Genomic DNA, 23,631 nt, shown 5'->3' with positions numbered 1-23,631 from the left:
AATGACCATTTTAATTTCACATGAAGGTGAACTATGGGATAATGACTATAGTACAAACTACATCAGAATATGATTGCAGTTTTGTTTATGATTGCAGAGTTTATTGTTAGGCTTCTAAAAAACTTTATACAGTAAACTCTGGGACAAAACGCCCGATCAATGTTTTTGTATTCATATACACATATATATATATATATATCTTGGAGACAAGTGGAACATGGTTGAAATTTTAGATGAGACACTGAGATGATTTCTTCCTCCCCTATTCAGGTCTTTTGTAGATTGTTTCTGCATTGCCCTCTTTCATTGCAGCATATCTAGCCACCGTGAACAAGTAGTCACTCAATCTGTGGAAGCAAAAAGTCTTCACTGATATTGTGATTAAATCACAATAAAATGAATAGATTCTACTGAAAACTTATGTATAATGACAAGAATAATATAATAAGTTCATACCTGTTCAGATATCTGGCAACTTCAGGATCTGTCTCACCTGAACGGACAATAGGGGCAACACTGTAATAGATAACATTTGATAAGGTAAGGTAACACAAGTGGAACTGAGAATATGTTTGTGTGCACGTGTATGTCATACTGACCAGCGTTCAGCCCGTCGACACACTCCTCTGGCCACATGTAAAGCTGCGCTGCTTTTCCCTCCTGACTGCAAATCAAGTATGAGATTAAATGGCTTTCCTTCAGTAATCACCTTACTTACAATATTAATTGTCATCAACATATCATTAAAGTCAGCATAAAACAGAGGCTGCGATACTCTTTTCTTCCCTATGATGACGTATATCTGAGTGAAACGGCTTCTTGAACACTTCATTTTGTCCACTGGGAATTGATTGGATCATTGTAGTTAGCTACTGCTGTGATCTCTTGTGAGTGACAGGTTGTCCTGGCGTCAAGTCAGTAAACATGTCATCAGAGAAGAGATGTTGCATGAGGGATGGGAAGTCATTTTGATTATAGATTAGGAGGGCACTTGAATTACACACAAATATAAGTTGTCAATTTCGATTTCATGGTGACTTTAACAACCCAAATCATAAAAATGTTGCAACTCCCCATCTAGGGTCTAATTGCCATTAAACTCCATAAAGATTATGAAGCATACATATTTCTGGAACATACATACAGGAAGTATGAAGTTGGTGAGTGGAGGCAGCTCCTCTGTCAACGAATCAATCCACCGCTCCAGCTCAATCACAGCTTGAGAGGTGAACTTTGTCTTCTCTATTTGGAACAGGAACATCAGAATGAGGCTCATATTTTACTGCTAATCTATACAGTTAAATATTTGAATGCACTTGTATATTGAAAACGTCCTTTGATTCTGCTTAGAGCTTACGGATGTGACTGTCTCTAGCTGATGACCGTGGAGTGGCAATATTTGATCCTACGTCCTGTAGTACACACTGGATCTGTACAGACAAGAGAAGTATATGGACACTTATGCCATGCAAAAAAATGTAAACCATGAGCCATTTATTTGAAAACATTTAAAATCTGAGGTCAACTGACTGAAATCAACTTGATTATTTAATTGGAACTAATTATGTGGAAACGCTTACCAAAATCTATTTGCAAATGGCTTTTTGTATATAAAGCAATTAAACTCATTTAAAGAATGCGTTTAAAGAATGCCTTAAGTGTCCAAATAATTTCAGGTCCACTGTAGATGAAATCATTCATTTCTTCTCATCAAACATCAGAGAAAAACAGACCTTGTCCAGCTGATCTGTGAATGAATGGCCACTGTCAATGCAAAATTCTCTTGCTAACCTGAAAAGGGGAATCAGACGTTTTATTGTCGGAAAGCATTTTAGAGTCATGTGACCCTCACATTACGCTACATTACCCAATTGCTGATGATAATTCATCTGTTGTTCCCAAAGCATCGAATATATGATCCTCCTTTGGTCTCCTCTCACCTGTGAAGGTACTGGAAAAGCCTAATGAGGTGAGACATTGAAAACAAGTCAATATTCAAACAAACCTAACACTTTCAGTTTGACATGCAACTCTAGTACCCAGTAACATAACTTCAAAATTTTTTGTAAATATATAATGTTGATCATTTCAAAATCCCTAATCCAAAATAGGCTGCCAGCACACATAAGCATATAGTATAAAATGAAATAACCTTTATCTCCAGTTTTTGTGTATATCTTGGGAATTCTTCTGTTTTCTTCAGATGTGCTGGCATACCTTGGAAAAGTAAGAAAACTTTAGTAACATTCAAAGTATTTAAGCTGATACACTTGTAGTTCACTGGCTAACTTACATTAGCCTGAAACCCATGGGATATGGGCTTCAAAGCTACAACAGTCCTTTTACCTTTTTTTATCCCAACACACAGCCTGCATCTGCTTTATGCTTATACATGTCCCTAAACGAAGGGCATGGTGAAGACCCGTGGACCTAGTCACGAAAGATAACATCGTAAACGCTAAAACATTTCCAAACGCGCTTCTGTGTTTACTGTTGACGTTTTGACAGCTCCTGCTGCCCGTAGACGGGCGTTCTATGTTCTATCACGCAACTATGACACGAGGTGGTGCGAATTGCGATTGGTGTTTTGAGAGTTGGTGACAATGAGAGCTTCATTCTGATAGGCGGGTTTAGAGTCAGGGATGTGAGAGATCAATCCTGATTGGGTCAGACTTCAGCGAAGGTTCACGTGTTTGGCAATAGACAAGCCGAAGGGATGCGTTACTGTGTATGACGCTGTACTTCAGGATTTCTCGATTATTTAGCTAAACTGTTAATTTTATCTGCTACAAGAATAGTGCGCTGAATTAAGCTCAGTGGATGACCTCAAATATGAGATTTTAGCAAGGTTTTATTGCTTTGGTCAGCATATACTGATACATTTTGTGGGAAATATCTTGCAAATTCAGAAGTTTGACCAAGCTCTAATATTCAGGATGCAAACAAGAGAGTTCTTGGTTTCAGCACCAGGGAAAGTAATTCTCCACGGTGAGCATTCGGTCGTGCACGGAAAGGTGGGTGTTTAAATCATCAGAGACCCCAACATTGACGTATTTTAATTGATGAGTTTGCGCTTTTCCTTCATTAAAGTGTTTTAGAAAAATCATAGTTTTGAAGGATATTTCGTTTAGGATAAAAAAAAATAGTGTTTGGGTTTCATTTGTGTGAATAATTAAAAAATTGTATGTTTTTATTAATATGTAATACAGGTCCTTCTAAAAAAATTAGCATATTGTGATAAAGTTCATTATTTTCCATAATGTAATGATAAAAATTAAACTTTCATATATTTTATTCATTGCACACCAACTGAAATATTTCAGGTCTTTTATTGTTTTAATACTGATGATTTTGGCATACAGCTCATGAAAACCCAAAATTCCTATCTCAAAAAATTTTCATATTTCATCCGACCAATAAAAGAAGTGTTTTTAATACAAAAAAAGACAACCTTCAAATAATTATGTTCAGTTATGCACTCAATACTTGGTCGGGAATCCTTTTGCAGAAATGATTGCTTCAATGCGGCGTGGCATGGAGGCAATCAGCCTGTGGCACTGCTGAGGTGTTATGGAGGCCCAGGATGCTTCGATAGCGGCCTTAAGCTCATCCAGAGTGTTGGGTCTTGTGTCTCTCAACTTTCTCTTCACAATATCCCACAGATTCTCTATGGGGTTCAGGTCAGGAGAGTTGGCAGGCCAATTGAGCACAGTAATACCATGGTCAGTAAACCATTTACCAGTGGTTTTGGCACTGTGAGCAGGTGCCAGGTCGTGCTGAAAAATGAAATCTTAATCTCCATAAAGCTTTTCAGAAGATGGAAGGATTAAGTGCTCCAAAATCTCCTGATAGCTAGCTGCATTGACCCTGCCCTTGATAAAACACAGTGGACCAACACCAGCAGCTGACATGGCACCCCAGACCATCACTGACTGTGGGTACTTGACACTGGACTTCAGGCATTTTGGCATTTCCTTCTCCCCAGTCTTCCTCCAGACTCTGGCACCTTGATTTCCGAATGACATGCAAAATTTGCTTTCATCTGAAAAAAGTACTCTGGACCACTGAGCAACAGTCCAGTGCTGCTTCTCTGTAGCCCAGGTCAGGCGCTTCTGCCGCTGTTTCTGGTTCAAAAGTGGCTTGACCTGGGGAATGCTGCACCTGTACCCCATTTCCTGCACACGCCTGTGCACGGTGGCTCTGGATGTTTCTACTCCAGACTCAGTCCACTGCTTCCGCAGGTACCCCAAGGTCTGGAATCGATCCTTCTCCACAATCTTCCTCAGGGTCCGGTCACCTCTTCTCGTTGTGCAGTGTTTTTTGCCACACTTTTTCCTTCCCACAGACTTCCCACTGAGGTGCCTTGATACAGCACTCTGGGAACAGCCTATTTGTTCAGAAATTTCTTTCTGTGTCTTACCCTCTTGCTTGAGCGTGTCAATGATGGCCTTCTGGACAGCAGTCAGGTCGGCAGTCTTACCCATGATTGCGGTTTTAAGTAATGAAACAGGCTGGGAGTTTTTAAAAGCCTCAGGAATCTTTTGCAGGTGTTTAGAATTAATTAGTTGATTCAGATGATTAGGTTAATAGCTCGTTTAGAGACCCCTTTCATTATATGCTAATTTTTTGAGATAGGAATTTGGGGTTTTCATGAGCTGTATGCAAAAATCATCAGTATTAAAACAATAAAAGACCTGAAATATTTCAGTTGGTGTGCAGTGAATCTAAAATATATGAAAGTTTAATTTTTATCATTACATTATGGAAAATAATTAACTTTATCACAATATGCTAATTTTTTGAGAAGGACCTGTGTATAGTTTTAATATTTATAGTTATTCCATTTTGATACAAAAATGTGTTTTATCACTAAAAATACAGCATACAATGTTGGTATGACAGATCAAATGCTAACTTGAAAATTTACTAACTTTGACATTTTCCTTTAACACAAAGTGCTAAGTTGGCAGTTATTGTGATTTTTAGCAAGCTGTAACATTTAATGTTATGTAGAGAGTATCAGCTACTGCTATGTTTTTTTACCAATATTTATTTAGAAGGTATTATTTAATTGCTTATTATTTAATAACATCTGTTTCAGGGTTGATTTTAGGGTTAATAATATTCATAGTCAAAGATGAGATGATTGAGATCATTCATGTTAATTATGTCCAATGTACTTTTGGAAAACTGAAATTAAAGGGATAGTTCACATAAAAATTTAAAATTTGTCATCACTTACTCACCCTTAAGTTGTTCCAAACCTGTATGAGTTTCATTCTTCTGTTAAACATAAATAAGGTATTTTGAAGAATTTTGGTAACCAGACAATGGACGGTAGCCATAGACTTCCATAGTATTTTTTTTTTCCTACTACGGAAGTCAATGGCTACCATCGACTAACCATCGACTGTCTGATTACGGAAATTCTTCAAAATACCTAATTTATGTTTAACAGAAGAAAAGAAACTCATTCAGGTTTGGAATAACATGAGGGTGAGTCAGTGATGACCAAATTAAATTTCTTTAATTTTTCACTTTCCCTTTAAAGTCCCTCTTCTGTTCTTTATCAATCTAAAACAGGTTGCTTTGGCTGTGAGTTTGAATTTGCGCACATACCTGCGGCTGCAGTCCACAGCATCTGGTGAAGTGCGCATTAACCTCCCCAATATTGACACTTTTTTGGCCTGGGAAATAACAGCACTGCAGCCTCTTCTGGCTGGGTGTAAAGGTGAGAGAAGATGGATATTTGTTCTTTTATTAAAAGAATAGTTCACCCAAAAATGAAAACTCTGTCATTATTTACCCGTGTATATTAATTGAAGTTGAAATAATGCAGCCTCGGAAAGCAATCATCTTGTTTCTTTGACTGTTCATTGTTTCAGAAGAGCAGGGTGACCTGAAGGAACTTGACGCAGATCTTTTGAAGAGACTACGTGAATTCACAGGCATTTTAGATGATTCCACAGACACAAGAAGCATGGCAGTTCTGTCTTTTCTCTACATGTACCTGACTGTTTTTGCAGAGTAAGAACACTGTTCAACTCATTTATCAAAGTGCCCTATTATGCTTTTTCAGATATTACCTTTCATGTGACGTGTAATATAGCTGTTTGTGGATATAAAGGTCTGCAAAGTTTCAAAGATCAAAGTGCAAGACAAATGTAGTTATTTTCTCTTGAAAGAAAGAACAGATTCTGAACTGCCTATTTATTGGTTTGTAAAATATTTGCATTAACCTTGTGTGTTTGTGCACACAAGCACATCCAGAATGGTAAAACCGATGCCATTGCTGCTGTTCGTATCACTGTGTGTACAAGTGCTGAGGAAGCCTCTGTTATTCAGTTATGGTGATGGTTATTTCGTTTCTGACATGCACCGTAAGGGGTAGACCAATCACAACAGACTAGGCCATCTGACCAATCAGAGTAGAGTAAGCTCAGAGAGACTGAATCCTTGATCAAACCATTTCCAACACTGTGAAAAAAGAGGTGAAGCTATAATTGTATATTATGATGAAATTAAAGTGTTTTTTGACCTTGGATGCTTGTAAACCTATTGTGGGAGGCCTCCAAAGCAAAATTAGGAAACTTTAAAATAGCAAAATAGGGGCACTTTAAATCTGCATATATTTGAAAGCTTCATATGAACATTGTTGTATTTTGGGCTTTTGATATTTGCTGCTTTTTTTTCAGAGCTCTGGCCAGTATCACAGTGTCTGTGTGGTCAGAGTTGCCCACAGGAGCTGGTTTAGGCTCCAGTGCCGCCTATAATGTTTGTCTGTCTGCCGCTCTGCTGTCTGCCAGAGGCACCATAGCGTCTCCTCTTACGCCACAGCAGGAGTCAGCCAGGTAACACTTCATTACAATGGATTATGGGGCTTTTATATGTAGATAATGTAGGTAAGGATCGTTTCATTTACTTTTACAGGGATTGTCCCCCTTAAACAACATGCAACCTTTTGTTTACCAGACCTGATTGTTAGTGATAAGGCTACACCAGCCTTTTAATAGATACATCTGATCATCTAAAATCAAATGATGAATTAAGCAACTGGGGAGCAGAGATATTAATTTAGGATTCCAAAGACATTGACCTTCCTATGTCCTCTCAAAAATCCATCCAGGTTTTTGAAAATGTGTGGTTTGAAATACAGGATAAAAACATAAAAGGGTTCAAATTTAGAATTGGTCATGCTCATTCACATTTAGCTGCAGTGCTTATGCAGATGATCACCCCGTTAATTTTTCCTGTCCTCTTCCTATTTTTAATATTAATTTTAATATATTTTTAAAAATGCAGTTCAGCAGCCATTAGTTGTGAAAATGTTCTGTTTGTGTTTTAGATGGTGTAAAGATGAGATGGAGCTGATTAACAGGTGGGCGTTCATGGGCGAGAAGATCATCCATGGTAACCCTTCAGGGGTGGATAATGCTGTGGGCACATGGGGTATGACTGCCATCTTGTGCATTCATTATGCTTCTTCATTTGATGTATTTTTTTTGTAATACAGCACTTTATGCTTTCTATAACAGGTGGCTTTTTAAGATACCATGCTGGGAATATAACTACACTAAGCTGGTAAAATTTTACTCAGCAAAAACGATTTTCACAATATATTTTTTAAGTTACTGTTCCAATTTATCAGTAAAGTACACTGCCTGGCAAAAAAAAAGTCGCTGTTTGGATTTAAATAGGCAAATACTTTATAGGTTATGACTGGATCATTATTGCAGTTATTATTGTGATTCTAGCATGTTATATGTTTGGCAACAATTTGTTAACCCTAATTGATGAAGTGTGTAGTTTTCATTTCTTAAACAACCATGTAGGAAGATGCATCATGGCCCTATTCCAGGATGATAATGTCAAGATTCATCAGGCTCAAATTGTGAAATGGTTGGGAGGGAGCATGAAGAATCATTTTCACACATGAATTGGCACCTCTGAGTCTAGACCTTAAATTCATTGAAAGTCTTTGGGATGTGCTGGAGGAGACTTTACAGAGTGCTGGACAATACAAGATCTTGACCAAAAAAGTATGAACCTCTTGATGGAAATAAATGTTGTGGTTCCATTTTTTGGTCAAGGTCTTGTATTGACAATGCAATATTCAAGCACTCTGTAAATTCTACTCCAGCACTTCCCAAACACTTTTGTATACATATACAAGTATTAGCCTATTCAACTCCAAACAGCAACTTTTTTTTGTCCAGGCAGTGTATATAAAAATTATTTCAGTGAAATTACAGAACCAACATAATTTTCTAAGTGTGTTATTGGGTTCATTTTATCCCCAGGGTCCCCATTCTGAGGATCCTTCTCACTAACACCAAAGTACCACGTAGCACCAAAGTGCTTGTTTCTGGAGTGAAGGACAAAATTAACAAGGTAGTAAATGGCTCCTCCCCACCCTCTTCCATATTTTTATTCCTGTGCCCTTCAATTAGCATAATGGCCGTGGTTGTGTGAGGGAGGAACACTCCAGGGGCCCAGTGCTGAGTGCCTTTTAGAAGAGCTCCAAATGAAACACTTTGCCAACGATCCTGAGCTCTGTTACCCTGACAACGGCAGCAGGTAACCTCACTGCTGGCACATCCCGATTGGCCAAGTGGAATTCCGGTATTATTGGGGTGGACAAGAGTAAAGAGTCAGGTCAGACTTGAAAGGAGTCATATTCTACACTTTTGTGGCATTATTAGTCAAAGGAATAAGCCGTGAACAAGTGCAATTTAATTTTACTCAGCCATTTCCACCCTCTTTTAGAATTTGTTTTAAAGGTATGGTTGACCCAAAAATGATTAATCCTGACCCACCCTCATGTTATTTCAAACCGCATGACTTACTTTCTTCTGCAGAACACAAAAGGAGATAGTTTGTAGAATATCTGGTTGTTGGGCCGAGATGGCAGCATGAGAGGTGAACGCTTTTGCTAATGCTCTTGCCTCACTTTATATGTAATTCCTCATTCAATCAGTTGAATATTTGATTTATTGAATTGAGCACAATGGCAGTACATCATGCTTCAACTTCACACTTAGTAATGCCACCAAAGAGCAGATGCCATTGATTTTTTGTGCGCCAGCCAGTACTTCACACTCCAGCCTACTAGGTGGCATGCATACACTATTATTCATTTTCGTCTGCTAATTTAATGGCAGCTGGCAAAAGCGCATGATACTTTTAACCCCAAACCTGATAAGTGCAAACCTCAACCTGCAGCTGATTTCATTGGTCAACTAATCGCGAATTCATCAGTTATCAGAGTGTCAACGACATAGTACAGTCAAACCAAAAATTATTCAGACACCAGATAATATTTTTTATATTTTTTTTACTAGTGGGTTCAGAACACTATAGTTAATTTATGTAAGTGAGGATAGCAAAATAAAGTAAACTGTGACATATTATACCAAAAAATTCTTCATACAGTGTACTACCAGTACAATTTATAAAAATTTGGGGATCAAACATTTTTCAGACACTTTGACCTGTTCATGTTTTGCTTTTATTTTTTGCTTTAATTGCTAATGTGACCTTTTTACACCACAGACAGAACAAAATTTAGCATTGCTTGTTAATTGGTATTATCTAATTGTGTACTTAAATTTAAGTCAGCTATTCAACCTAATTCATTTGTGAGACTATCTAACAGAAGAATGGCCAAAACCAGTGAAAAATCAACTTATTTGATAACTCTGAGTTCTTGTCATATTTTATTACCATTTTCTAAACTATAATGAATAAACTATGATAATGTGAGAAATGTTGAAGGTGTCTGACATTTTTTTGGTTTGACTGTACATTGGACTGTTATTTCCAAATGGCAAGAGTTTGATTTGCAGTTGTATGGTGATATTCTGCTTGACTTAAGGGTTGACAATTATAAATATCTTTTACTGTGACAAGCTTAAGCTGATTTTTACTTGATGAATAATGTGTTTCCCTCAGCTGTGTTTGTACAGCACTTTTAGTCCTCTGCACTGTGTTGTTTTGCAGTTTTCCTCCGTAATGAAGCCAGTTCTGGAGTCCGTCAGCGCCTTGTCCTGCACCTGTGAACAGACTCTTACAGATATGGCCACACACGGGCCTTCAGCTGAGCACTACAACATACTGGAGGTACAATCACACAACCTTTTCTCCATAAATATTATTATTTGTGCCAGACACTTTTTTTTTTTTTTTTGCCACATTTTTTCTGTCTGAAACAAATTTGGGGAATCATAAAGATTTATTTCTTGGAATCAGCAGTTGCTTTTGCTATTTAATACAGTTCAACTTTTGGGATTGGTAAGTTTCTTTTTTTTAATGATTTGGTGCTCAAAAACATTTCGCATTGTTAGTGCTGAAACCAGTTGTGGCGTGTAATATTTTTTTGTGGAAAACCGGATTTTGTTTAGGATTCTTTGATGAATAGAAAGGTCAAAAGAGCAGCATTTATTTGAAATATACATTTTTGTGTAACATTTTGAATGTCTTTTGTCACTTTTGTTCAATTTAATGAATCCTTGCTAAATAAACGTATTTCTTTATTTAAAAAACTTTTGAATGGTACAGTATTTTAGATTTATTTTTTGGGTTTTCTTTAAGTGTTATTTTCCGGGTAAAACATTACTAACATTAATAAAATTAGTTGTTTTGGTTTGTGTATCATCGTTCAATTTGTGCATGTAAAAGAGTAGGTCCGAATAGACTTGGGCTGGTGACTTAAAATTCCCAGTTAGTGGTATCAATTGTGACCAAATATTAGCTGAGACCTATATCATATAGTCTGACATAATTGAGAGTGGATGTCTGCCTTTTTTTAACCCAAGATGTCTCTATGGTCATATATCAATATCTTTCACATTTGCAACAAACAGAAAACGTTGTGTAGTGAACAACCAGTATGACGTTATGCAAGAGCTGTTGTTGGACACATGGCCCAGCAGTTTGCTCATTACACATTGATTTGTGTTGGGCAGAAGAGCAATGCAAGTTTGAAAGTTTGGCAAACGACCAAAGAAATGATCAATATTTATATTTAAAAAAAATCCCTGATGGCTGCATGGATGGATTTTATTGATCCTTTTTAGACTTTTCGCTGTGTCATTTATCATCAGGAGCTGATTGATATAAACCAGCACCATCTGAATGTGATGGGTGTGGGTCACTCATCTTTGGACACACTGTGCAGGGTCACTCTGGCCAGGGGGCTGCACAGCAAACTGACGGGGGCAGGAGGAGGAGGCTGTGGAATCACTCTCCTACGACCAGGTACCAATATACACACCAGAAATCACCAGAATGATTAAAAAATCAATGCATTTATGCCAGAATGTTATAAGTGGTTGCTAGGACTCAGTGTTGGGGAAAGTTGCTTTTAAAAGTAATGCATTACAATATTGCGTTACTCCCTAAAAAGGTAACTAATTATGTTACTTATAATTATTAGGTATCTAATTAGTGTTACTCTAACAAACCTTTCAGCTGTGCTGCCATTCTGTATTGCAGAAGAATAGGATGCAGGAGAAGAAAGTTAAACACTCTTACTTAAAGTTTTAGCTTTTAGTATGAATATGTTAGCCTTAAGGTTATGAACAAGCTGGTGTGTTCCAAAACAACGAAAAAATTCGCATTTAGGAGATTAAAGCATTCAAAACTTAGTCTCTCACTTCCTCTAAAATGGATCATGGATTTTTATGACATCACCGCAGACTTCAGCTTCTCGTCACATTTTCTGTCCAATCAAATGCTCTCTAGAATCTAAAGCGTCCCGCCCCGTTACTTGGCTCAAACTGATAAAGTCTGACTCCAAAGACGGTTCATTTTCGTCCTCGTCCTCGGTAGACGATTCTGCTAAGTCTGTTGGTGCAGGAGAAGTGGCGGGAAAAAATCCGTTACTATTGAATCCAATGTGTCATTAGCTCTCAGATTTGCTTCCATGGTGCGTCAAGTACGACTTGCAATCTGTGAGGTAAACTAAACTCTATTGGCTATTTTAAAAGAGGGAGGAGCCATTCAATATGTCCCGCCTTAGCTTCCTCATTCAGTGGAAATTACGTCAAGGCATCATACAAAACTGCTCGTTCCAAGGCACTTCAGTGGGACTGTAAATAAAAAAAATAGCAAAAAAATGTATGTTTATTTATCTAATTTGTTTTACTTTATTTTTTAATTTTTTAGCTTGATCGTATGGTTGGATCATCAAAGGTCATCAGCAAAGACATTGGTTAATAAAGTGAGATTAAATACATAAAGAATATTTGTGTTAACTAACATATTTCGATATTGCAGGTTTTGTGTAATATTCTGAGTTTGCATTTCATTGTTTTAAGTCATGTTGTGGAATACTGAATCTGTTTTTGTGCAAGTGAGATGAGTAAATGCCTGCTCACATTTTGTCTAGAGCTACAATAACCATCATGTTTACACAGCGCACACAACGCCTCTGCACTTACAGTACTTCTGATTTCTCTGAACGTGGACAGCAGAGGTGTCAGTCGATAAATGGGAAAACAAAGTAATTTGCATTACTTATTTGAAAAGTGACTCGGATAGTTTGCTGTAAATTTAAGAGTAATGTGTTACTTTACTAGTTACTTAGTTAGAACCAATATTGCTAGGGCTTTGTAATGCATTTGTGTGGACTACTAGACAATCTTCTGTCAATTCTGACACCTGATTTATTATAATTGTACCAATCATTATTGTTTTTGTATGAAATGTCTTCATGGATCCCTACGGAGTATATTTTTTATATGCTTCCTGTGGTTAATCAGTCTGATTGCTGCGTATTGTTTGAAAAGTCTCCATAAGGGGGGCACCCTGCAGACTGCGTGACTGTTTAATGCGATTTGTGAGGTAAATCTTGCCTGTCACTCTTGTCTGACAAAGCTAACAACTTGATGCAGAAGCTGTCAGTCAGGGCAACACTCTTTGTTTATGCCTGAAGCCACTGAAGCATTGAATTTTAATCAGGATCTTAGAACCCTCAAAAACAGCCTCCGATAAAGAGGAAACACAATGCAGGAAGAAGCCGGGCAACGTTTATGGTGTGATGTTGTTAGCCTAGCAGCTTGAGTATGTGACATTGTCATTTCTAGGCATGCCTTGTTAAGGCTGAATTGAGACTTCTGAGGTAAAGTCCTTTTCTTTATTTGATTTGCAGACAGGATTGGTCTTTCTCAGCTATTCTGTGTCTTGTTGCTCCTTTAAATCATGTTGTTTGCCATCTCAGCGTTATTTAAAGGTCCCCATAATGCTTTCATGTAGTGTGTTATATAGCTGTTCATTGTCTCCCAAAAGAAAGAACTTATTCTGAACCGCCTTTAAACAGGTTGTCAGTAATTCCATTGTTACTTCCTGCACAAACCTACGTAGGTTTGGAACAAGTGATAAATGTGTATCCAATCCTCCCTCTATAATATAATATAATATAGTATAATATAATATAATATAATATAATATAATATAATATAATATAATATAATGGTGCACACTGTACACAAAGGTTGCATTTATTTGATTAAAAATACAGTAAAAGCAGTAATAGTGTTACATATTATTACAATTTAAAATATCTGTTTTCTTTTTTAATATATTTAATTTAAATGTCATTTAAGCTGAATTTTCAGCATTATTATTCCAGTCTTCAGTGTCACATGATCCTACAGAAATCATTCCAATATGATGATTTGGTGTTCAAGAAACATTTCTTATTATTATCAATGCTAAAAACAGTTGTGCTACTTGAATATTTTTGTGGAAACCATGATTTATGATTAGACGGTTCAAAAGAACAGCATTTCTTTTATAGCAGTATTAATGTCTCTACTGTCACTTTTGATCAATTCAATCCATCCATGCTGAATAAAAGTATGATTTAAAAAAAAATTAACGACCCTAAACTTTTTATATATTATATTATATTATTTTATATTATATTATATTATATTATATTATATTATATTATATTATATTATATTATATTATATTATATTATATTATTGAATGCAATTTGCTTCAGTGATGCAGGAATTCCACATTTACACATGGAGCTTTTGTTATGTATAGAGACATAATTTGTCTAGATCTTGTTGTTAATGGGTATGTTTTTGTCCTTTTTGCTTGCAGAGACAGATGCATCAGTGATTCAGAGCACCTTTGAGGAGTTAAAGTCTTGTGGCTTTGACTGCTGGGAGACCAGTATTGGAGCTCCTGGGGTACAGCAGCACTCATCTGCTGCGCTCAGTCAGGACATACTGAAGATCCTCAACAGCTACTGAGACTCAAAGCAAACAATGTACTTTACGAATGCTCGTTGCTGCTGTTACTTTGGATCTTGGTTCGACAAATGTAGTTCACAATCATTCTTGGAAAATTGGAAAATGATATAAAACATGAGCTAAGAGTTGTTTATGCACTGTAAAAAAAACATTTCACACACAGCAATGCCACTAGATGGCAGCAGAGTGTAACACATGGATTTAATAATGTCAATTTTAGACAGTGTGTGAATGCAAATAATAGATATTTTAAATGCATATGAATTAATTTAAAATAATATTTAATAAATTCCAATCATCTTTTTAATTAAAAGCTATGTTTCACAATTTTATTATTTCCTGTCCTGTCTCTGTATTTCTAGCAAATGTAGGACGATCTCATTTGCCAAAATGTTTCTCAACACGGATCACATTCCCGACCAGAACTAGCACAGCTTGGAGCATTTTGGATTGAGTACACCCGTTGTATCACTGTCAATAAACCCAAAGTAATTACTTTTCAGTTCTTTGCTCTTTGTCAGAATATTTTGCACCATAACGGATTTGAAGTCAAGTAGGCTAGTGGGTGCAAGGATGCATTTGGCTGTCGACCAGACGCAGGCAGACCAAGCTGATCTGTGAAGCGCAGTGATGAAATAAACGCTTTGCACTTTTCCCTACAGTCCCAGGAGAGGGGTGTAATTTTAGTGGTGTTTTGTGAGGAACAGATAAATAGGGCTATCTTCAGAACGCAAGACCTGGAGCTAGAGAAAAGGAAATGGATTTGCACTGAGATTAATGTGTTCCTGTAAACTGAAGGCCGGCAGAAGGACAGAGCCTCTTATGCTTGAACAAGTCAATTTGAGAAGATCTAGGGAGGTCAGAGACGCCTTTGAAAGTGAGTTCTGCCAGTTTTGTAAATGTGAAGCCGTCAGCGTGCGTTTCGGAAGTGAGGGGACAACGTAGGCCAATGCAGCGTACCTGGTCGGTTGCAAAAAATGCTTAATCATTTTTTTAGAAGACTGGTCATAACTTTTCAATCAGTTACATAAAAAAGTAGATTGGTCTAATTTGATTACGAAAAGTAAGACTGATGATTAGCCCTAACGAATTGACGATACAGCGGCCATGTAACAGGTTTTCCTGTCAAGTGTTATTTTCTTCCTCTTTTGTATTAATTGTATTTTTAGCATATTTATTTTTTACTAGGCTATTTATGTTTTGTGCAGAAAACGAAATTCTGTTTTTGTCCATATAATGCACATCAAATGGAGATCAAAAACAACATTGGACCCCATTGACTTACAATGGACATTTTTGGTTGATCTATAAAGAGCTTGAACAGTGCCTTTTAATGACAACATACACACATTTTCCTTTTGAAAAAGTGTTATTATTTTGTATTCTGCTTATACTATACATTTCTTTAAAAAATGTTGAATGCTAGTTTATTCAACAAGGATACATTAAATTGATCATTAAGTGACAGTAGAGATATTTATAATATCAGATATTATATATTACAGAATTTTATTTTTTAGCAAATGCAAACTTTCTATTCATCAAAGAATCCTGAGAATCTCAAAAACATTACACACCAAACCGTTTTCAACATTGATAAGAATTGACTTGAGCTTCAAATCAGCATATTAAAATGATTTCTGAAGGATCTTGCAACACAGAAGCTGCTGAAAATGTTTGTTTGCCGCCACAAGAATAAAAAATAATGAAAAAATAGTATAGAACAGTTATTTTAAATTGTAACAACACTATTAGCCTACTGTTATAATATTATTGTGTTTGCTGTATTCGTGAGCAAATTAATGCAGCCTTGGTGAGAAAATCTTAACGACCCTAAACTTTTGAGGCAAAGTGTACCTTTTTTTACTTGCATAAATCAGGATTACACCTCCGGAGTACATTAATGTTTAAGAATGTGACTCAACGGAACAACCGCAGTCCTCCGAGGAAGTGACCTCAGACCCCAGAAGTGGCCCGTTGTCCTCTTGTCAATCATGGCGTGTGGCATTTACCCACAAACTGACCACCAACCTATTCATACACACTCTGAATATTGCTTTATCTGATGCCATCAGCTTTAAAGGGTAAAAATCAGTCGCATCATCTTCCTTTCCCATTTTCTCCCTGCTGCCACATCCACTTTAGCCCGATCCAATTTGGATCTCATCCTCAGACAGATTGAGGAATCGCTTTTCAATCTTTGATCTGCTGTAATGAAAAGAGAGAGGGTACTGCCTGTGAATGCAGTAACCGGATTAGCGGAGGGAGGAGAAGGCGACATCGGCCGTTTCGAGGGGGAACAGATGAATGAGTAAAGCTGGCTTTAACCAGAAGAGGGGGGCCCAGGACCGGCCCACGCCACCCAAATCCCCCTGACCTGCTGCTAGTCATGTGCCTCATGTTTGTGCTGACAAACAATTTCACAAAATTGGATCCCCCAAATCATTATCGACTTTTCCTCTTCCCTTCCCTGCTGCTCTCGGACATGAGAGCCCTTGATAGGGCCGGCTATGAGCTAAACACTATTGGCAGTTTTGAAGTCTGTCCAACAAACAACTGGCTGAGGATGTTGGATAGAAAAGGTCAGTTTGGGTAGGGGGAAAAAATCTGGAATAATTGATTTTTTTTCTTCTTTCTTTCCCACTCTCTGTTTTTTTTATTCATTTCTTTAAATGTCAGAAGGCTTTTGTGTGGCATAGGCAGACAGGTTGTATAAATGAATGAATGGGAACTGGCTGGCTGAGGTTGCCTTTCGTGAACCTTGACCCTCTGTGTGGCGTCCTCTCTGGGCATTCTCTCTTGTGTCAAATCCGTGTCTTCGGCCCCCGCCGTAACCCCAGCTTGAATTTAATTACCACTGAGCTCTTCAATTTAAATTGCATTGATGAAGAGCAATGAGGAGGAGGAGGAGGGGTGAGCCGTACCTCTCTGTCTCTTCTCCCTGCGAGGCACAGATGGTATTTTTTTTTATCAATGTCAGCGGCAGCTTTCTGCACTGATGAATAGATTGTAAGGATGGCCTGACATTATTTCAGATAACAGAGGCTGCTAAGAAAAGGGTTCAAGGATGGAGAGGAACGACAGAGCCATTGAAATATAATAAAACCAAGTATTCAGGACTCAACCCAGCCCCGCTTTATTCTGTTTGTCTCTTGCATGTTGCGCTGCATAAAGAAATGTCAGCTGAAATGATTTCCCTTTCATGTGTTCGTTTAACCAAAGTTCAAGAGTGACGGGAGTAAATGTGAAGACATGATGTGTTTTTATTCCTTTTATTCCTGTGTTTGACTCGGTCTCTGCAGGGATGTGACACTGTATGTGATAGATATGAACTCTGAGTTTGTCTGTGTGACGCTCTTGTAAACAGATCATAGCAGAAGAGCACGCTGGCAGCATGTCCTTCTTGTCAGAGTCGCACGGATAAAAATCAGCATCTGACCAACTCTGTGTGTCGGTATTTTTTAATCTTCTCCACAGGCTGTGCCTTTGATACCATTTTTACTTGGAAAGTAACATTTATCATCCTTCTTTCCTTTACTGTCCTTTCCCTTTCCTCACCTGTTATCTATCCTGTCGTTGTCATCTTGCCTTTTCTTTTTTCCTGTCCTGTCATTTATATCCTTGCTTCGCACTTCCTTTTCCTGATTTTTCTCTTTCCCTTTCCTGTTATCTGTCCTTTTCCTATTTCTTTTTTATCCTTCTAACACGTTTGCCTTTCCTTTTCTTGTTCCTTTTTCCTGCAGTGTTATTTTCCCCTTTCCTTTTCTTGTTTTGCCATCACTTTTTCCTCTCCTTTTATATTACTCTTTCCATTTCCGTTTCCTTTATCTGACCTTTCCTCTTTACTTTCCTTTTCCTCTCCTCCCTTTTCTAGTCATGTTGTTTCCCCTTTCCTTTTCATGTTTTATCATTTTCTTTTTTCCCTCTCCTATCCTTTCCCCCTCATTTCCTGTCCTTTCCTCTGATTCTTTCCTTTCTATTTCCATTGTCTTGTCCTTTTCTCCTTTTCCTGTTCTGTAATTTTCTTTTTCTCTTTCCTCTTCCCCTTTTCATATTCTGCTATTTCCTTTTCATGTTTTGTCACTTCTCTCTCCCCTCCTTTCCTCCTCCTCTTCTTCCTATTCTATTCTTTCCCTTTCCATTTCCTTTTTTCAGTCCTGTTCCCTGTTCTGTAATTTCCCTTACTTACCATTTCCTCTTACCTGACATTTTTCTCCTTCCTTTCCTTTTCCTCTCCTATCCTCTCTAGTTCATTAGACATATTGATTTTTTACCCTAGCAACTTTAGCGAAATCGAGACTGTAGTGATATTTCATGGGTAAAGCGTGGTGCAATTCCAATTCGTGAGAAGGCTTTCGCCTTGCCCACCTGTAACCTCCTGTGACCTCTCACCTTCTTCAAGAGCTTGTGGCTCTGCGGCTGAGCTTGGGCTCTTTTCTCGGCTCCTCTTGAGAAGATGCTGCAAGGGTCAGGGTCAAGGTGGTGTAAAATGAGAGTATGTATGGGAGTTTGTGTGTCTTTCAGAGTGGAGAAAGGCATTCCCCTTCTGCCTGGCCCTGGTGAGAAGTGAGAGCAGAGGTCAGCTGACCCCATTAAGGCTGTCGGCTGCAGAAGAATCTGGCACAGACCTGCACATGTCGAAAGGCTGAAGCATTTGTGTGCGTAGGAGAGAGAAAAGAAGTCCTTGTGTGAGCGCTTGAATAGATGGGATGAATCCGTGAGAACAGAAGACTGCAACGTCTTATAGACACTTCAGGTTGATGAATTCACTTAAGGTCTTGTCTTGATTAATGATCACTTTTGATCCAATATCATTGTTATTCACAGTCTTAGTGAAAGCATATCAGTTCAGTGATAAATGATTATGTTGTAGTATGTAAATAGCTCTTGAAGTTCTGATTTCACAAACAAATAATGTACCGTGTTATTAAATCATAACAATTCCATGGTATTCTTTGTAGTTCCATGAACATACCATAGTATATCATATAATATGAAACATATCATAATATAATAAATAATAACATAATAATCAAACATACCAAGGTTTATAGGTAGTTGGGAATACTACTTTAAACAGCATTTTAATTACTTTTCATATTAATTTAAAGACTGGAGAACCTTTTTACAACCCTTTAATACATTTAGATTTTTCATTAAAAAGTCTTTGAAAATATGATGTCATCATAACCTATTAGTATATGTACCATAAATGGTACTTCGAGAATACCATGATACTACCCATGTATCAGAGTACCATTCCATCTGATTCCCCCACACCATGGTGTTTTTTTCTAAGGATTTATAGCAGAGAAATAGCATAACATTCTTTACTGTGCCAGTGTTACTGTATATATACCATATTGATTTTACAATATTAAATATCTGAACTGTAAGTGTAGTGTTTAGGTGCTCAAGTCTACAGATCTAATTGCAGAGTAATGCTTTTGTTGTGCTGTAGGTTTTGAAGAGCTTCATTGATTTTTGTAGCAGTGCTCATCTCTGCTTGGCTAACGCTCAGAGCATGACGCCTGTCAGACTCTCCTCAGAAAATCTCTCAGAGAAAATCCAAGCAGTTCAGAGTGGAGGGTGTTGGGGAAGAGCACCTTTACCTGCTCTAAACGCACACGCATGCGCGCGCGCGCGCACACACACACACACACACACACACACACACACACACACACATGTTCATGTTTAATGGGGACTTTCCATAGACAAAATGATTTTTATACTGTACAGACTGTAGGCCTATATTGTGTCCCCTTACACTAAACCTACCAACCAAACCTACCCATCACAGAAAAATGTCTGCGTTTTTTTTTTTTTTGCATCACTTAAAGCCTGTTTTATGCTACTGCGTCGAATCGACGGCGTACCCCCGCAGACCCCTCTGCGTCGCCGCGAACTAGAGGTCTGCGCGGGACACAATTTTCAGACCCGCTCCCGCCCGCTCCCGCAGTGTTCAGTCCCGCTCCCGCCCGCTCCCGCAAAGATTTGTCATTTTTAGTACCGCTCCCGCCCGCATCTGTGATATAATGTCCCGCTCCCGCCCGCACTTTCTGTCTGACGAAAGGTCTTGGGGAAAAAAATGCGTGCACACAAAATTCCTTACCAATACTTGGTAACATATTTATTGGTCCCATATTACGAACAGCATAATATTCACAACAGTACTTTATCTGAAGCACTAGAGGCGCTCTGTTCCTCGTCCATGCTGTCTATTTTGAACTTGAACTAGCTTTCGAATTCGAACTCGGAGCAGCGGGAAAGGAATTGTCTCTAAACAAGTGTGCGTGAGATTAGGCCCCGCCCTTCCCGACAACATTCACAAGTTTAGGCTGCTTAAAACGTTTTTATTGCTGCCAATCAGAATCTCCCTCACAACTACAAATTATGTACGCTACTTTAATCATTTATATATTTTACTTTATACTCATATTTAATTTGCGGGAGTGCAGCGTATCATCCCTCCCGCCCGCACCCGCAAGTGCACCTCATCATCCCGCCCGCTCCCGCAATGACCTTTAAAAATTTGTCCCGCGCCGCACTGTTTTGCGTCGGGACCCGCGGGTCCCGCGGGACTCCCGCGGGAGTGCAGACCTCTACCGCGAACCCCTCCGCCGTAGCTCGACGTGCACCTCCAAAAAATTGTAACTACGCGTTGAGGCGACGCAGACCACAAGGGCTGTGATTGGTCAGATGCACCGCGATGCAACTCAACCTGACGCATATTTCTGCGTCGGACCTACGCTGGAGCCTCTACGCTATACACTACGCGTTGGTTTTCATTTATACTTCTGCGTCGTTGTCCGCGTTGACGCGCAATTACACATGCAGAGGGAGCATGTGAAATCCGAGGGAGGGGTTCCAGCAGACCAATCACAGCGCTATCATTGACGCGTTATCATTTTTGGAGAGGTGCACGTCAGGGTACGCTGAAGGTATAAATTGGACTTTAGTATGATTTATAAGCTGTTTTTTTCATGGGTACCACAACATGTATCCACAAGGACAATAATTTTCACACACACACACACACACACACACACACACACACACACACACACACACACACACACACACACACACACACACACACACACACAGTAAAGAACGTTCACAAAACATGAAGCTCTGTTCCAATAACTAGTGAGCTGTCCTGCACAGCAGCATACTAGGTGGAATGAAACTTTATATGTGACTGATCTGGACACTTTACAAAGGCAGCAACTCTGTGTGGAATACAAGAACTCAGTTTCTGGAAGTAAATTTCCCATTCATTTTTTACGTAGGGGTATTTTTTTTTAACAATAGCTTATAAACCTCTAAGGCATAGCTATTGTAAGCCACAAGGTTTTCGTTGAAGCCGTTTGTCCACATTATTTCGACTTATTTTTTGTAATAATCATATTTAAACGTGGAATTCCTGGTAAAAACATTACTGATGATTCTGCAAAGAAATATGCACCATTCAGATAATCGAAACAAACTCTAGCACCGCCCACTACCATAAATCACTGAATTATTGTGTATATAGTATACAAATGTGTATATATACCCAATCAATATCTTTAAATCAATAGTATTGTATTTCTGTCATTTTTAACTCAGCTACCTCATTTTCAATGCTTCTCAACGGGTGTGTTTTCAGGCCTTCCAGCTTGGGTCTCTCAAGCAATGGAAAGCTTTTCAACGTGACTCCTTAAGCTCTTGCCTGATCATAACCCTTTTTTCCCCAGTGATATTCCTCTGACCTTTTATCATTTGTAATGTCTCTAAGCCATCTCTCTATTTTCAAACCCCCCTTTTTTGCTCCCTCTCTTTCTCCACCCCCATAATGAGTGTATACACCCTTTTCTGCTGATTGGCCTGTTATGATACTCGGTCCGGTCCACCTTCAACAGTGTTTCACAGAAATATTTCACAATGCACCTTGAAGTACACAGCCTTGTTCCTTTGTCTTTTGTCAGATTTTCAACTACTTTTTTGCATCAAATCAAAGTTTGTAATGTTGTGATTTACCTTGTAGCTAGTTGGTTTGGTTCATGCCTTGTAACTCTTTTATGATGGCATTTTAAAAATTCATATATGGGAAACTTGAATGGGAAAAACACTTTCGGAACCAGGAAAAGGTGGACGTGCACTGCATTATATAGCGCTCCTCACAATTGATTGCTATAGAGTTTGCCTTTAGCATGTTGCAATGCTAGGGCTGTGATGCTATGTGAATAAAAATACATAGCACAGTATTGAATGAAAGTTTGTTTATTATGAACATTTCTCAGGTCTTATCCAGAATTCTGGGGTTGCTTTCTTTGTACATCGACACATGCATTAATTCCTTAAACCTTTATTATTCCTTATACCTTTGCGTTGATAAAAGGAACAGAGTTTGAGGCTCCTGCTTTTATCCACATTGGCTTAATATGCAATAACTCATACTCATTGCCATGTCAACCCGAATTTCCTGAGCTTTCATATCTTCACTGTGAATGACAGCTGATTGCACGGTGGATTTTCAGGTGTCTAAATGAGGCCTTTGTGGATGGACCGGACACGGCCGCATGTCGGAAATTAATTAGAGTTTAGTTAATTCCGTCATCCCATATTGCGCTCAATTCTCTCTCTCCTTTTAAAATGCAGATGTTCATTTGATAAGACAGCATCCTCTGTCCGCCGAGATAAGCGTAATTTAATCCAATGCAAATGCAATTGCTTTGGCGCTTAATGGAGAATATAACATCCCGCTCTGATTTTGGGGGCGCATTTAAATAAAAATTGAAACAAGCAGCATCCGTGCCAAGTCCAATCCCATCTCATGCAGATCAACCGATTTGAACTGCATTCGAATAAATTAAAATTGAAGACATACCATCTTGATGTATGAGAAATCATCCATGATAATGATTGAACCATTTCATCTCCAGCTATCAGTTTCACCCGTGGACATATACATGCTAATTCTGTGGTTTCATTTTCCATCTATTATGACTCGGACCTGGAGCTTGGATTTGTCCTGCGGTCACCTTGGCTTTAAATTATGTGTGCAAATGACCTGCGGTGGGCCCTGACGTGCCAGTGCTTTGCCTTCCTGTCTGCCCACTCGGCTGCTGTAATTAGAGATGTGCAGGTAAGAGTGTTCAGATTTCATCTGCTGAATTCCTGATAATATCTAATAATCTGAAAGCATTTTAAAATTGGTCTCTCGTGCTCATGCATTATGCATGAGCTGCTGATTGCTTTTTTGCATAGATTAGCAATCATTTTACAGATATATTTTAAGAGGGAAAAGCTCTCTGTGAAACGTTCATAAGGACGTAGAGACTTTAGGTTTTCATTGGCTTGCATTTGAGATGCTAGT

General features: G+C 38.4%; 2 protein-coding genes across 3 annotated transcripts; one reads left to right on the top strand and one right to left on the bottom strand.

Moving 5' to 3' along the window:
- Nucleotides 1-73: 73 nt before the first annotated feature.
- mmab (metabolism of cobalamin associated B) lies at nucleotides 74-2,539 on the bottom strand. The gene is made up of 9 exons (XM_077240553.1): nucleotides 2,347-2,539; nucleotides 2,153-2,217; nucleotides 1,868-1,961; nucleotides 1,734-1,791; nucleotides 1,358-1,430; nucleotides 1,145-1,242; nucleotides 600-664; nucleotides 457-516; nucleotides 74-347 (listed from the first exon to the last, which is right to left on the bottom strand). The coding sequence occupies exons 1-9, from the start codon at nucleotides 2,448-2,450 to the stop codon at nucleotides 263-265; spliced, it is 702 nt and encodes a 233-aa protein (XP_077096668.1). The 5' UTR covers nucleotides 2,451-2,539; the 3' UTR covers nucleotides 74-262.
- Nucleotides 2,540-2,670: 131 nt separating this feature from the next.
- mvk (mevalonate kinase) lies at nucleotides 2,671-14,769 on the top strand. Of its 2 annotated transcripts, none has more exons than XM_077241409.1 (10): nucleotides 2,671-3,014; nucleotides 5,584-5,731; nucleotides 5,886-6,027; nucleotides 6,696-6,851; nucleotides 7,346-7,449; nucleotides 7,536-7,581; nucleotides 8,301-8,391; nucleotides 10,000-10,119; nucleotides 11,103-11,256; nucleotides 14,116-14,769. In XM_077241409.1, the coding sequence occupies exons 1-10, from the start codon at nucleotides 2,937-2,939 to the stop codon at nucleotides 14,265-14,267; spliced, it is 1,191 nt and encodes a 396-aa protein (XP_077097524.1). In that variant the 5' UTR covers nucleotides 2,671-2,936; the 3' UTR covers nucleotides 14,268-14,769. The 2 variants fall into 2 exon arrangements, with proteins under 2 accessions (XP_077097524.1, XP_077097525.1); XM_077241410.1 differs by having other exon boundaries at nucleotides 2,702-3,014; nucleotides 5,889-6,027.
- The last annotated feature ends 8,862 nt before the right edge of the window (nucleotides 14,770-23,631 follow it).

Source organism: Siphateles boraxobius, unplaced genomic scaffold, assembly GCF_051911475.1.
Source record: "Siphateles boraxobius isolate OS27281-9 unplaced genomic scaffold, OSU_SipBor_1 24, whole genome shotgun sequence".
Classification (NCBI taxonomy): Eukaryota; Metazoa; Chordata; class Actinopteri; order Cypriniformes; family Leuciscidae; genus Siphateles; species Siphateles boraxobius.
This window is presented reverse-complemented; position numbering and strand designations above follow the sequence as displayed.